The 15,596-nt window shown below is 30.9% G+C and overlaps 1 protein-coding gene and 1 long non-coding RNA gene across 2 annotated transcripts; both read left to right on the forward strand.

Moving 5' to 3' along the window:
- Window positions 1-4,017: 4,017 nt before the first annotated feature.
- Window positions 4,018-14,478, forward strand: LOC134265774 (uncharacterized). The gene is made up of 3 exons (XM_062747989.1): window positions 4,018-4,225; window positions 6,279-6,422; window positions 14,147-14,478. Exons 1-3 carry the CDS (start codon window positions 4,024-4,026, stop codon window positions 14,308-14,310), a joined length of 510 nt encoding a protein of 169 aa, XP_062603973.1. The 5' UTR covers window positions 4,018-4,023; the 3' UTR covers window positions 14,311-14,478.
- Window positions 7,929-13,443, forward strand: LOC134265775 (uncharacterized). Its single transcript, XR_009991830.1, has 6 exons — window positions 7,929-8,327; window positions 9,605-9,642; window positions 10,205-10,250; window positions 10,561-10,635; window positions 10,923-11,002; window positions 12,207-13,443. It is a non-coding gene; the product is annotated as an uncharacterized LOC134265775 (long non-coding RNA).
- Window positions 14,479-15,596: the final 1,118 nt, after the last annotated feature.

The raw sequence follows: 15,596 nt of genomic DNA on the forward strand, positions 1-15,596 counted from the left end.
TGTCCAAAAATTATTTTTACAATAGCCCCAAAAGTATGTAAGGTATAAAGTTAAAACTTTTACAGTTTATAAATTTTTGATTGATTAACAGATAGAAAGTATCCCTTGATTAAAAAAAATACTTGGAATAATATTAATTGAGAAAAATTCTTCTTAAAATGCATATATTTTCAAAAAAATACACCTAATTAATTCCGTGCTTTTAGTGAAAACCATCATTGCAGAAACAAAATATGTTTATCAATGAAGGGCAAGTTGGACTTGGATAGCCTCTGGAAAGTTGTTTTCCCTGTTTATTTTGTCCAAATGTTAAGACTTGAAAGTGAAAGTACATGCAAATAAATAATTGATGTTTTGTTAATTCTTATATATTTCTGACTTTATACCACACATAAGCAATTGTAAAAATAATTTTTTAAAAGATATTCTACTCTAGTTTTTGGCTAGATAGAATATTCAAAGTACACTTACTTATATATTTAGGTGTAAGAGATTTAAAAGACCATATTTTTCTTTCCTCATCACAATTGTACAATATTAAATATAAGTGGTAAACCGCGTTTGAAAACTAGCAGGGACTATATTTTGGCGGAATGGTGGTGTATGAAAAAATCTTCTTTTCTGCATCTCAAAATTATTATAGAACAACGAATTAAGTTATATTAATTTTTACACAATCAAAGATTTGAAGAACTTTTCAAATGTAAGTTTAATTACTGTAATAATAAGGGATTAAAGTTCCTAAATATATCAAACAAATATGATTTTTCAAACAAACTGGAAATATATTAGCTTTCATAAGCTTCCAATCTAAGTACCGATTTGAGCCAAAAATCCGTTAAAAAGTATTTTTTCTCTCTTAGTAAACGATCAAAACTTTTTTGTTTTTGTATCATTTTATACCTTCATTTGACAACCTTACCATATGTAAAATTGAGAAAATTTTAAATATAGGAAGCATATAAAAATAACTATCATATCCTAAGAAAATTAAGAAAAGTAGAGAAAATTCGGATTAGAATATATTTATTTTAGTTGAATTATTTATGTCAATTTGGTAATATCATCTTTTAGGCCATTTATGGTATCTTTTTATGCAAAAAAGAAAACATTCAATCTTTTGAAATACAGGTAGGGATCGCATAATTGGCAACAGTAATTTTTTTTATTATTTATGTCCTGGAAAAAAAGGTAATGAGCTTGACTTGACCTGGTCTCTAATATAAAACGGTCAAATTTAATCTCACGAATACCATTACTTAGTGATATCGTCTTCTTGATTCTGTGGAAATTTCATTAATTTTTAAATACAAGAAATATGAGAAGAATCCTACCTTAAATAGACTAGAATTAATACAAGAGGCCCACGGGCCTTATAGGTCACCTGAATATCATGTAACAACTTCCAACAATTAAATTTGGTTCGTGTTTTAATCCAAAAGACATAAAATTCACAATTTTGAAAGATGCACCATGTTGTTTATCATAGCTATACACTTAGCTTGCTTACTTAGGTTACTTAATATCCAGAGGTAGATCAGAGTAAATGCATTTAAACTTTATAACTACCAGTTGTGCACCCTAACCCATAGGAACCACTGACCCTGGGGCCACATATTTCAAAATTTTGCAAATTTTATCATGAATTTTAAATTTTATTTCATCATAAATGGTTGATTAATAACAAAGAGCAGATTTCAAAGCATTACTTTATGTTCAGACTATGTATCCCTTCCAGGCACCCCTAACCCAGGGGCCCTGAAATGAACCATTTTGGAAGAGGTACCTTTCTTCATCATAAATATGTACCTAGATCATTGGCTTAACCAAGGGGCTAAGGAAAAGATTTCCAAAGAATTCATGCATTTTCACAATACAATCTTAGAGCCCGCCCTAACACCAGAACCCCTGACCCAGTGGCCATGAAATACACAAATCTCAAAAAGACATCCTTCCTCATCATAACTATTTACATAGTTCATTGGCTTAATACCCAGGAGCAGAAAAGAAGATTTGTAAAGAATTTATGCATTTTCACTACATACATGTAATCACTACAGCCCCGCCCTAACACCAGAACCCCTGACGCTAGGGCCATGAAATTCAAAATTTTGGACGAGGCAGCTTTATTCAACTTTACCATTTACCGTTATTTATGTCTACAACGTCATTTGTTGAACGTAGTCGCGTTTACAGTGCGAATATAAATATTTTGATATTTGGAATATGCAAGATCTAAAAGGTGACATTGTATTAAAGAAAATTCTACTTCATATGAATTCAAAATATAAGACTGCTAATAAAAAGGCGAAATTAATAACCATTGGAATTCCATCAGATTTTGGAAACTTGTGATAGAAAAAAACCTTGACATATATCAATCAGAACATGCATCTTTTTTTAATTTCAACATTGAATTACTTGTGTGTACAATCAAAATATCAATTAAGAAATTAACAAAAGACCAATGACAAGGGAAGCTTATTCCGAGCACCACTTCTAAAGGAAAAAACGCTACACTTTTGCAAAGTCCATGGTACATTTAAGGAATCACTGTCTAGTTAGGAGAGTATGCCAGGGCATCAACAATAATGGGAAACATGGGATAATTTGCATAACTATTGTTGATGTCCCTGGCATATTCTCCTAACTAGACAGTGATTCCTAATATTTCCATTTTTACTTGAAATATCATTCTTAAAATAAATCGAAATACCTTCTAATTTAGTAGATTTGAAATGCACGAGGCCCCATGACGTCAAATTTTACTATAAAGAATAGTCCCATAAAAACACGAAACAAATTTATTTATTATTTAGTTACTGTAGTCAAATGTCAACATTTACAAAATAAACAACAAAAGAATTTTAAATTATGATCAAAGCAATCTTGTTAACTTTAATTATAAATGTGACGTAGATTTAAGTCGGAAGCACGAACACGTGTATAGGCCCTATGTCACTTCTCCGTCGCCATATTGAATGCAATGCAGTTGATAAAACAGGAGTTGGTCAGCATGGTCAGGAAACAGATTTGTGTGGATGTTAAAATAGCAGAGGAAGTTGAGTTGCTTAAGAAGTCGGATGGTAATGACTGAGGGACGATATCTGTATCAGATGATGGAGTGAAGATCTGATTCTGATTTCTCCACGTGGTTCAGATGGGATGTTTACCATGTTTACGGAAGTGGGGTTCTCGGTCTCGCGAGACCTCGGTGAAAGTGGACAGCGTTGCGCTAGTGACTTGCTTTTGATCCGAAGATGATTCATTATTTATTTTGTTTGTTAAAAGATATATCATATCTAATTTCTTAGTAAACAATTAAAAAACATCTATTTTTCTTTAGTGTATTTATACGCCAGTGATATATACATGCAGGTTGACATTTGACCTTTCAGTAGTAGTATTTCAATAGAGAAATTTACATGCAACAGGAAGCACGGAGAAATTAACAAGAATCACTTTCGTAGTGTTTATCACAGGGAAAACAAATGGAAACGGAAATATTTAGTTGAAAGTTCTGGTTTTTCAGATTCGACCTTAAAAGTTGAGGATCTGTTTCACGACAGACATTACAAGATAAAGAACACTCACTTCTCTGTGACCGAGTCCTTCACAGAGTAATGTTGATGTCTTCATTAGTTAGAAAAATATTACATGGGAAATACAATCATCAATCTAGAATTCAATAACCGTGTAATTCTTTGCACTCTTTTCTACGGTCTCAACTAACAGACAATATTTTTGTAGCTAAAAAGAATAAAACGAACCCAGTGGTATTAGATTTATAATATTATTTCATCAAGTGTCCCTCACCTTCACTTAACATTCGGTTACGGGTTCGATGCAAAATTATCAAGCACGCAATATATTATTCTTGCTACTAATAAGTCATTTTTAATGTTTATGCTTTAGTTCATAAAATATTTGTTCTTATGTTGACCTCATTGATTTTTTTTCAGGTAGTTTACATAATATAGAGGAAACATTATAACAAGTGAAATTTGTTTTAGGTCCAAAAATATGGAAGCCTCAAAATTTCAGCTTATTGCACTGGTGCTTACAATATGTGCAGTTGTCTTTCGACTGATTGGATTAGCGTCACCTTACTGGATATCGTTTGATATAATAATATCCAAAGTAAATTCTGGTTTGTGGAAGACGTGTGCTAAAATAATTTTGACCGGAGATACAGAATGCAGCGATGTGATAGTTACAGATGACGGTACAGATACATTCTTTACAAAGTTTATGACTGTTTTCCTAATAATATATTTTACATTGAATGCATTAAGCGTACTATTTTTTTGCTAGTCAGACTGAATCTTAAAGAAATTTCTTAAGGTAGGATTCTAGTAGTAGACTAGAGTAGATGAAATGTTCAATGTATATTTGCTTATATGTCTCATATATTTAGGTGAAAGAGATTTAAAATACCATATTTTTCTCTCCTCATCACAATTGTACAACTTTAAATAGAAATGGTAAATTGTGTTCGAAAACTAATGGCGTATGAAAATATCTTCTTTTCTGCCTCTCAAATTTATTATAGAACAACGAATTTAGTTATAATTTTTACACATTCAAAGACTTTCAAATTTTTTCAAATGTTAGCTAAATTAATAATAATACACTAAAGTTTTAAAATATATCAAATAAATATGATTTTCCAAATAAACTATAACTATGTTAGCTTTTAAAAGCCTCCAATCTAAGTATAGATATGAGCCAAAAATCAGTAGAAAGTGCTTTTACTCTCTTAGTAAACGGTCAAAACTTTTTGTTTTTGTATCATTTTGTACCTCTATATGACTTCTTTACCATATGTGAAAATAAGAAAAATTTAAATATACGGCGCATATAAAAATTAGTTAAGGTAGAATTCTTCTCTGGTTTTTGACTAGATGAAACATTCAAAGTATATATGCTTACATGTCTTTTATATTAAGGTGTAAGGGATTTAAAAGACCATATTTTTCTTTCCTCGTCACAATTGTACAACTTTAAATAGAAATGGTAAACTGCGTTTGAAAACTAGCAGGGATTATATTTTTGGCGGAATGGTGGCATATGAAAATATCCTCTTTTCTGCCTCTCAAAATTATAATAGAACAATGAATTTAGTTATAATTTTTACACAATCGAAGACTTGGAGAAATTTTCAAATGTAAGTTAAATTAATAATAAGGGACTAAACTTTCAAAATATATCAAATAAATATGATTTTTCAAACAAACTAAAACTATGTCAGCTTTTAAATGCTTCCAATCAAAATGCAGATTTGGGCCAAAAATCGATAAAAAGTATTTTTTTCTCTCTAATTAAACGATCAAAACCTTTTTATTTTGTATCATTTTGTACATTTATAAGACTACTTTATTATCTGTGAAAATAAGTAAAAGTTAAATATAGGAAGCATATGAAAATAACTAATATAATCTAAAAAATTTAGAAAAACAGAGAAATTTCGGATTAGCCAATATCCAGTTTAGTTAAATTATTTTTTAAATTTTGATACTATCATGCTATAGACCCAAAATAGCAGTATCTATTTAGGCAAAAAGAACAGTCTTTAAACTTTTGAAGTAGAAGTAGGCATCACAGGATTGGAAACAGTATCTTTTTATTCTTTATGTCAAGGGAAAAGATAATGAACTTGACCTGACCTTGTCTTTAATATAAAACGGTCAAACTTAATCTCACTGATACTAATCACTTACTGATATTGTCTTCTTGATTCTGTGAAAATTTCATTAACTTTTAAATACAAGAAATATGAGAAGAATCCTACCTTAAATATCCTAAAAATAGAGAAAATTCGGATTAGCTAAAATCCATTTTTGTTAAACTTTTTGGGTCAATTTGCTAATATCGTCTTATAGACCCTATATAATAATATCTTTTTATGCAAAAAGAAAAACATTTAATCTTTTGAAATAGAAGACCCTATCGCATGATTGGATGCAGTTATTTTTATCCTATCCAGGGAAAATACTGACCTTGACTCTAATATAAAACGGTCAAAACTAATATAACTGATATTATTACTTTGTTATATTGTCTTCTTGATTGTGTGAAAATTTCATTAATTTTTAAATACAAGAAACACAGTTTTCTGCGAGAAGAATCCTACCTTAAAAACAGATGAATACAAATTTAAGCTTAAAGTTTCAAATCTATAGTAACCGATTTGATATAAAAAATTTAACATTTGAAATTGTTGTTTATTGCGTTTTGCACATCACAGTCTACCATTACAATGATATTATTTTTAAAAGATTGGCTCAAGGCAGTCCGAGCAATGAGCATCCTTGGATTGCTGGTATTGGTAGTAGCAGCAATCATGACAGTGTTAAAACTGTTCGTTCTGAAAGACATGAAACCGATTCTGTTTGTGGCAATAGGCACAGCTTTTGCTGGAGGTGAGAGACATTAATTTGTAATTCAATTTTAATTTGTAATTTTTTTAAATTTAATTTTGCTAATATTATCATTTAAAGTATACCATGTATATTATGAATATATTTGTCGATTTATATGAATTTCTCAGTTCATAATCATTGTTTTTGAGGCAATACCTCCGTCAAATATTCGCAAAATATTAAGAATTCGCAAAATAGAGTGTATCTACAGATATTATCTTAATACGTAGATAGAGGATATTAAAATTTTTGTAGTTGAATAATATTGTGGAATTTATTTCACGAGTGGGACAGAATTTTTTTTATATTTTCACGAGTGCGAATCCTGTCTCTCAAGTAAAATAAATTCCATAATGACCATATTCAACTCCAAAACATTGGATTTTCTGTTTATTACATTTTCTTTGATTTTTCCTTTGCCTACGTCTTTTTTTGTATGCAGTCTTAGGCTGCGTCATAGTTGAGCGGTTGAGACGTCATAGCTAAATGAAAAACATCGTAAACATGAATTTCAGCAATGTACATTTGTATTTGGGGAAAGTTCGCAGTTTTATTTTATAACAGAATGTTTTAATTATTAATTCCTCGTTTTCTATCTTATAACAGGTTAAGGAGTATTTTTTACAACACTCTTGGTGAAGAAAAGGAAAGTCGAGAATTTTCCTGCATCTCTGATATTCTTTCACGCCTGTTTTGGAGGGTAACAGTTGAAATTGACACCCCAAGGAAAACCTTTGTCAACCGACGCGTCAGCGGAGGTTGACAATGGTTTTCTGAGGGGTGTCATTTTCAACTGTTACCCTCCAAAACAGGCACCAATTATTTTTTTATACTGAATGTCTTCTTGATTTGCTATGTTAGCAATACAAATCGTCGATCGCCTTTTCGTTCACGTTTAGAAAGATTTCACACTCCCCGCTACTTCGAAAAAGATTTACTGACCTCTTTATTGTTTATTTGATACTCTACGAGTCCTTTATCATCTAAAGTTTCGTTATTTCTGCACTCGCAAGCATGTTTCGTCTGTCGTTTGTTGTTTTCAAGTAAGCTACATCAGACGCAAGCTTTTATTGACGTCAAGATTATTCCGGTTCTTTCAAACGCGCAACTGACGTTTTGAGAATTCTACGGTGAACCGTACGCGCATAATTTTCACGCATGTGGCATTACCGTTGTGTTACCCGTTGTCACGTGTGTTGCTAAGGCTGAGGGTAACAGAACAGATTGTTAACTGCGTCTAAACCAATCAGATTTTAGTATTTAACATGAAAGTATAATAAATCATTTTGATATCCTTTCACACTGTGACAGGGTATCAGTTTTATTCACTTAATAAATTACAGTATTCCACTGTTTAATATGTAATAATAAATTATATTTAAATGGAAAAATTATAAAATTTCAAATTAATTGTATGTGTAAATTAAAGAAATGTGAAAGAAAAAAATCAAACTTTGATTTATGAACACTTACACTTAAAATAAAGTATCAAACCGTCCTTCACACCTCCTAACCTCATTAGCATAAATCGGAAGAATTCGGAGATAAACGTAATAAAATATGAACAAAATCCGTAAACGTCCGAACAGCTTTCCTCGCGAGAATTCAGCGAGACCAACATGCTACAGGTGAAAATCGAGAGAGAAATTCAACATGGAAAAAGAGGTAAAACTTTATGTTATCTCGATTTATAAAATTTGTACATTGCAAAAAGTTGAAAAACAAACGTTTCTTTACCTGAAAAGTGAAAGGAGGTTTGCAGTTTCTTATTCTGTCAAGTGCTATTGCACTTTAAAGTGTCAAAACAGCACCTCTCGATTTTGTAAACATGTTTCCACGTGGAAGGGAGTAGTTGTGATGGTTAAGATTAACCCGCATACATTGATTTAGTGAACAAAAACACTCGTAAGTAGAATTTCAATTATTTTTTCGATTACCTCTAGCACAAAATGGTTAAATATTTTAGGGCATGTTTGTCAAATGCTGTTAATAGCATGTCTAAAATTGAAGAGAAAATACAGGTGTGCTATAGTTCGATCCTACTTGTAAGGTAGTATACTATGCATGCATACGCGTATAAAAGTCATTATTCTTACTTATCAATACCCAGTGATTTGTGAGAACCATATGTGTTTTTTCAAATACCAAGAGACTAGAATTTAATTCTATCCGTACTCATGTGTATGCACAAGAAGTTCTTCCGAATTTCCTCTACATATATACATGTGTACCTGGATAAAGCATTAAAGGTTTGTTTACATTTGTTTGCAGTTTTAATAGTGTCAGCTGTTTATATCAATCATGCAGTTTTCACTAGAGCCTTCTGATCAAAATATAGTTGTTACTTTTCTAATTTAATGTCATAGAATTTATGATCAGATGATGTCAATGCAGTTCTCACATACTTGTGTATATCAGGTATGAATTTAACATATGCAGTTGTCGCCCATGTGGCGCAGTGATTAGAGCATCTGCTCTAGAGTCAGGGAGTTAGGAATCAATCCTTATGTCGCTTATTCGAATCCCACTGTGGGACGTGGAGACTGCAGGTCCTTGGATGAGACCGTATAAACCAAGGCCCCATGTCGCTGTAGGTGCTTGCACAAAAAAGATTCCTCCCTGCTCAAAGGTCGGGCCCTCACCCAAAATTTGTAGCCCTCCACCGGCAAGTGGTGGTGTCTCCAAATGAGTGAAAAATTCTCGAGAGGGTCATTCTAAACAACATGCATACATTTGTCAGTCAATCAATCACATATGCAGTTTATGAAAACTTTGAATATTTCTATGTGTAAAGTATTGCCTGGGAAACCCCAAATATGTGGCAGATCAAAAAGTAAAATAGAATTATGCACAATTGCAATATGTAATAATTAGATTCTGTGAAAGTCATCAAATATCACTCAGTGCGTGGTATAATGTATTAGGGGAATTAGCGGATAAGAGATGGGTACACCAAAGCATAACAGACGGACAAACATACCGATTACTTAATATACCCTCCCGCTTTTCAAGCGGGGGGTATAATAAATTACATGCATGCCTGCATCAATCTGTGTAATGAAAAGATATTGCTAAAGATAATTTACATTGATGTTTTGCGTTTTTGTTTGTAAGAATACATGTTTTTTATTTACATATTGATAAAATGAAAAGTAATTTTCTTTTTTGTTTATCTATTGCAGGTACAGCTGTAGAGTACATTTTGAACAGCCATCTACAGGTATGACAAAAATTACACAATTGACCCTATGAGGTTAAATAAACAAACATTATTGAATTTAGAAAATGTATATAATGAAGTACAAATGTGAAATCATTGTAGACCCAGGCTAGAAATAGTTTTCTTTCACTGCTCACTCAGGCTTTTTACTGGTCAGATCATCATAATATCACTATCCCACTCCAAGGCTACTAGATAAAAATAGACTGACCCAAAACCATAATAATATTAATAATCATGATAAATGTAATAGTTATATTTTGTTTATTTAATGTGATACACAGCTGGACAAATAATTAATCTAAACAAAACAGGATTCCGAAATGACAGAACTTTGAAACAAGCCTGTCAAGTTACTACATTTGTAGCCCAACTATAATTGTATTTTTTTATACATGTACATAGAACTATCCCAGATAAAACAAAAATCAGTGATGATACTGTATTAATTGCACAAAAATTATAATATCAGTAAAATAAAACAAAAAAGGCAAATATAAACATTAAAAAAAAAATCAAATCAATTCATTTGTAATGTGCAATGATCGAATGTGTATTGTAGGATATACTCTTAAGACAGTGATGTGCAAATTCAAGGTTTGCCTGTTGTGAGTATTGTATATGTAAATGTAAGGATAAAATTATAACATATTTAATATGCAACATTATTTTTTAATTATTATCATCCTGATCATGCTGATTGGAATAAATAAATAAATAATATTAAGCATGCCCAATTACTCCAATATCTACATGTACAGGTATATCAATGCATGTATAAAATAATCCTGAGTAAAGTTATATATAGTTAGAGAGAGAGAGAGATGAAAGGGTCAATATAATTGAAAATCATGCATCAGTGATTTTTGTTTTTGTTTAATTCTCAAAAGATTTAATCACACTCTGTTCTATTTTCAGCAGATACTTTAATAATAAAGAACATGAAGAATGGGTGAAAAAATTCTCACATTATCATGCTGCAAAATAGTACATGTAAGTTCAAAGGCAGAAGAAAATCCATTAAAAGAGAATTTATAAATACAGTTGGTTGTCTGTTTCAGCAAACAATTTAATGAACTGAAAATTGTGCTGATACATAATCAGCATATTATGCAAACTGTAAATGGTTGCATTTAATATTTTTCTGATTTGCATGTAGTGCATTGATATTTGTCAGTATTTTTCATTCAGTTTTCTTTCCATATTATTGCAAATGCTTGTATTTTATTTGGATTAATTTAATGTAAAGGATTGTATTAACTTATTAATCATATTTGCAGTTCAGCTGTAACAAAACAAATTATCTGATGAAAGCTTCAACCATGAGAATCTAGGAAAGGATGTCAAGTCGAAAGAGAAGGTATGTTGATTACTGGTGATGATATGTTATTGATGTATATGGAGTACAGCAATAAAATAGAGAGAACAATAGTAATTCGTAGACAAAAAATAAAATCTGAATTCTTTTCAAGAATAGGCAAGTCATTATTAGTCAGTCTGAGATAGTTAAGAGCAAATTTAGATTTGTTCAGATCATATAGCTATAGAGTAGGGTGTATTCAATTTGTCGGCACGGCCAGGTGTGTTATAGGACCGAAGACAGCCAAAAATATGAATTCAATGCTTAAATATTTAAGGCTGAAGCCTTTTATTATGAAATCTATTCAAGATTGTCAGGGCCACGATACATCATATTTTTGGAATGAATACATCCTAGCACAGTATCCCAGAATCAAGGGTAATGGATGTGCCATAATTAGAAACAGAATGTTTATCTTGAAAGTCCTATGTAAATATTGGAAAATCATTTTGTTTATTTCTTGGCTTTTAAGTTAAGTATAGATTAAAATATAAGTTTTCATAATTTAAATTCCTATTTTAGTTGATATCTATGTAAGGTTCAGAAAGAAAGCAATATTTTGGGGTTATAGAAAAGGGGCATAACTCTCATCATGGTATAGTAATGATGGATTTCAGATAATGTGAAAAATGTGTACTGTTGGGAAACAAGTGAATACAGTGCAGTCTAAATAAGTACAGTTACACAGCAGTATCTTAAAATCAAAAAACTTTTACTACCTAGGGTATGTTGATGTTCATGACAGTATTACAAATTGGATGAATGATTTGCAAACACTTGGAATTGCATATATATTATTTACTTTTGTTAATTTAATTTGATCATTTTGTGCATATCTCTTTCTCATGCAGATTATTAATGAACAATGATAGATTGAATAAGCAACCGTAAATGGTATACATGTATATGAATTTTATTTACTCTGTTTAGAGTTGAACTTTGATATATATATCTTTGACAGTTGACACTGAGTGATATTTTGAACACATTGAGATATCAAAGTCATTTTAAAGTCCCTTGAATGAAATTTTTTTCTATGTATCTTACCCTGAATCTCTTGGATATCTGTTTTTTTCAGCAGTCCCATGAGCATTTTAAGATAACAAGTGTGACTTTATTTTATTGGTTCAATTACTTTTGATGAATTATAAAAATATCAATCATATACTTTTGTGTTAATGCATTAACATTTTATATTTTTCAGGCCATATAACAAATTGTTCCTGAATTCATGAAGACTAGCTGGGATGATACAGTACTTTTCTACTCATATGAACTATATCTAAACATCATTTGAGGATCCCTTTCTCAGAAAAAAGAATTTGCATATTCAAAGACTCTATAGTTTATTGTTAATTTGTACGTTGTTTAACATTCTTCTTGAGAAATTTTCACTCATATGGGGATGCCAACATTTGTCGGTGGAGAGCTTCAAACTTTGTCCTTTACCTGGCATACATGGCTAATTGAGCAATGAGGGATCTTTTTGGTACTAGCACCTACTGCAACAAAGGACCTCTGTATAAACAGTCTCATCTATGTCCGACTGTGGGATTTCGAACCAGCAATACATGGATCAACTCCCTACTCATGACTCTCGAGCAGATGCTTTTGCTACTGTGCCATGCAGGTGACTTCATAGGTTATAAAATGATAAGATAAGATTTATAACTTAAAACTGATGTTTTTAATTCAATCACAGTATAGAAAATGTTTGCAAAAGAAGTGAGGTATAGCTACATGTAGCTCTCACTGGTATTGCATGCTTGAACTATATATATGAATTACATATTGTATTTACACATGTATTTTAAACCAGATTAGTAAAGAAAGAAACTCTTGAATATTTTTACTCTGAATTTTATTATAAGGTTGATTATCTTTCAAAAATGGAACTTTAATTTTTTTGAGTAGGAAAAAAAAATTTAGAATGTGCACTTAATTTGGTTTATTAAAAATAGTCAACATTTGGAGATCTTGTGAAGGGTAACTAAATATTGATTTATAAATTTTTACTTCATTTTTAAACAAAATAATCTTTATTATAACATATGCCTGTAATATACAACTTATTTGCTGTTGAACATTCCATTGTCTGTCTACATGTAGTGCTTAGTAAATTTCTTGTAAATAAAAACATGATTGCACGCTGTTTCTTTACTTTGTCTTTTTTCAATATGAGTCATGATATATAGATGGTGTGCTTGTCAGTTTAAATTATTTTTGTTGAATTCAGTGAACAGAAAACATTTATAACTGAATATGATTATGTAGATAGATACCTTCCAGAACTATTTACATGTACTAGTAGCTGCAGATATGTAGCTTATGTGAAATCAGGTATACTTGAAACTCAATTTACCTCTATTTATTAAACAGAAAGTTAGTAAACACATTCATATACCTATGTAGTATTTCATACTGAAAATACACTGTGTTAATGTTTTACTTATAATTGACCAGAAGTGATCTTAATGAAATATAATGCATACATCACAATATCTTTTTTCTAACCCCCCCCCCCCCCCCCCATTTTATCACAATTTAAATGTATATAAATTGATAAAAGAAACTGACTATACCATTAAAGAAAATCTTGAGTTGTCTTTCCTTGTTTAAAGAAAATATCTGATGCAATGAATGCTCCCTTGGGTTCATGACCCTGAATATTAATAAGGTTGGGAGGTGTGTCCTTGAAAAAGGGATGTTTTGATAATTATATTTTAGGTATAATTTTTATAATACAGTAGATCACTTAATTTTCGCAACACCTTATTTGTAATTACGCGAAAATAAAGTTCTCGCGAATAGAAAGTGAGTTACAGTAACATAAATTGTATAATGTAACCACCTAGTATCAATACATGATTATACAGATCCAATTTTATTTCATAAAAAGAATACAAGGTATTTTTTAATGGCATCATTAAAACTAATTCCCACTTTGAGACACATGCAAAGACATGAAAATTTCAAAAATTACTTCTCTTGGCTGAGAAATAAACATCCTTAATATCAAGATTTAAAAAAAAAATGTCAATTTTACACTTTCAAAGGATTTCTTGCAATACATGTATCTTAATAAACATAGTTTTGATCCCCCCCCCCCGTTTTCTTAAAATAATTTATGCTTTTCTTTTGTAGCGGTGTTTATCCTCATTTCGGTAGCAGTGTATGCAGCCAAAGTGAACGACTTGTATGATTACGTAGACTTTGATTACCACTTTGCTTTCGCCTTCAGCATCATAGGAATGATAGCAGCGATCGGAGCAGGCGTCGTCATGGTGGTAGAGATCACGAAAGGATAACTAAATAGCAATTTAGTTCCGTAGAAAACATTTGGAAAGAATCATTTATAAGACATTTAAAGTCTATGTTTTACAGCATTGTACAAATATTTGAAATTCCATGTGTAATTTATTTTTTCTAATCAATTTACTGCATTTGAAAAATTGAGAACTTAAAATTTCAATAAACTTTCCTTATATGACTCACAGAGTACATTTTCCCTTCATAGTGATAAATATCAAATGCAGCATTAAACATATGTTTGCTAAACACTGATGCTCCCGTATAGCAACATTGGGAATGTTAAGCTTTATTTTAAACGTGCTTGGACACAGATTTGAAGTCAATATTTTCTCTATACTATTATGACATATATTTTAATAGCATTTCACACAAAAAATAATTAAAAAACTTATTTCATTTAAAAGTTATTATAACTTCAAATTTTTTGGCGGGTTTGATTGACACATCCTTGCACTTTCACAAATTTTAACCTTTTTCTTAATCCTTAGGAAAAGTGGCAATCTAGTGGTGTATTAAAGAGAAATATTAAAACTTTTTTCCAGAAAAATAATTTTATTCAGAGTAGAAATGTTAGAAAGCAAAACTCCTTCACAAGTATCGTCATTCCGAACTAAGAGTTGCGTACAGAGTTTAGTAAATCGAGCACACTCGTGTCATGTACACAGTTTTTGTAAACAAAGCACAAGTTCTTTTATTGTTGATGTTTTCAATTCACCGGGTGCGTTCAATCGTCACAGTCTGGTTATCTGGTTACCACAAAGTTCTGCACGGACTGACAATACATTGTGTGTTTGTTTTGCTTTCGAACATGTCTACTTTGAATTTTCTGGATTATAGTATCAATATTTTTCATTTATACACAACGACATTGCCACTTTTCCTAAGGGTTAAGAATAAAATAAATTTGTGAAAGTGCAAGGATGTGTCAATCAAATAATTTGAAATTTTAATATTTTTTATACGAAATAAGATTTTTAATTAATTTTTGTGTGAAATGCTAGTAAAATATATAAGTCGTAATATTATAGAGAAAATAATAACTTCAAATTTGTGTCCAAGTACCTTTAAATGCAGATCAAATATGTCGGTACCTAATGTAAGGCCTTTTTACAAGAAATACAAATGTGAAATATAAAACCCTAGCACTACCTGTTCAAAGGCTATCACCAAGGTAAACATTTTTAAAGGTAGGACAAACTCTGGGGTCAAGGTCAAAGGGTCAAGGTTGTTGGTATTCAAAGACAGGCCTTGTCTCAAACATTACATATGGGTAGATAAAATG

The sequence above is a fragment of the Saccostrea cucullata genome, unplaced genomic scaffold (genome assembly GCF_032062105.1).
Source record: "Saccostrea cucullata isolate Sc308-1 unplaced genomic scaffold, CSIRO_AGI_Scuc_v1 ctg11164, whole genome shotgun sequence".
Taxonomy (NCBI): Eukaryota; Metazoa; Mollusca; class Bivalvia; order Ostreida; family Ostreidae; genus Saccostrea; species Saccostrea cuccullata.

What these genes read in the sequence shown, in the direction of transcription:
- LOC134265774 (XM_062747989.1), top strand. Translation starts at nt 4,024, where the DNA reads ATGGAAGCCTCAAAATTTCAGCTTATTGCACTGGTGCTTACAATATGT. An exon ending in TGTGATAGTTACAGATGACG is followed by an intron (nt 4,226 to 6,278) that starts GTACAGATACAT and finishes TATTTTTAAAAG; the next exon opens with ATTGGCTCAAGGCAGTCCGA. An exon ending in AGGCACAGCTTTTGCTGGAG is followed by an intron (nt 6,423 to 14,146) that starts GTGAGAGACATT and finishes TTTCTTTTGTAG; the next exon opens with CGGTGTTTATCCTCATTTCG.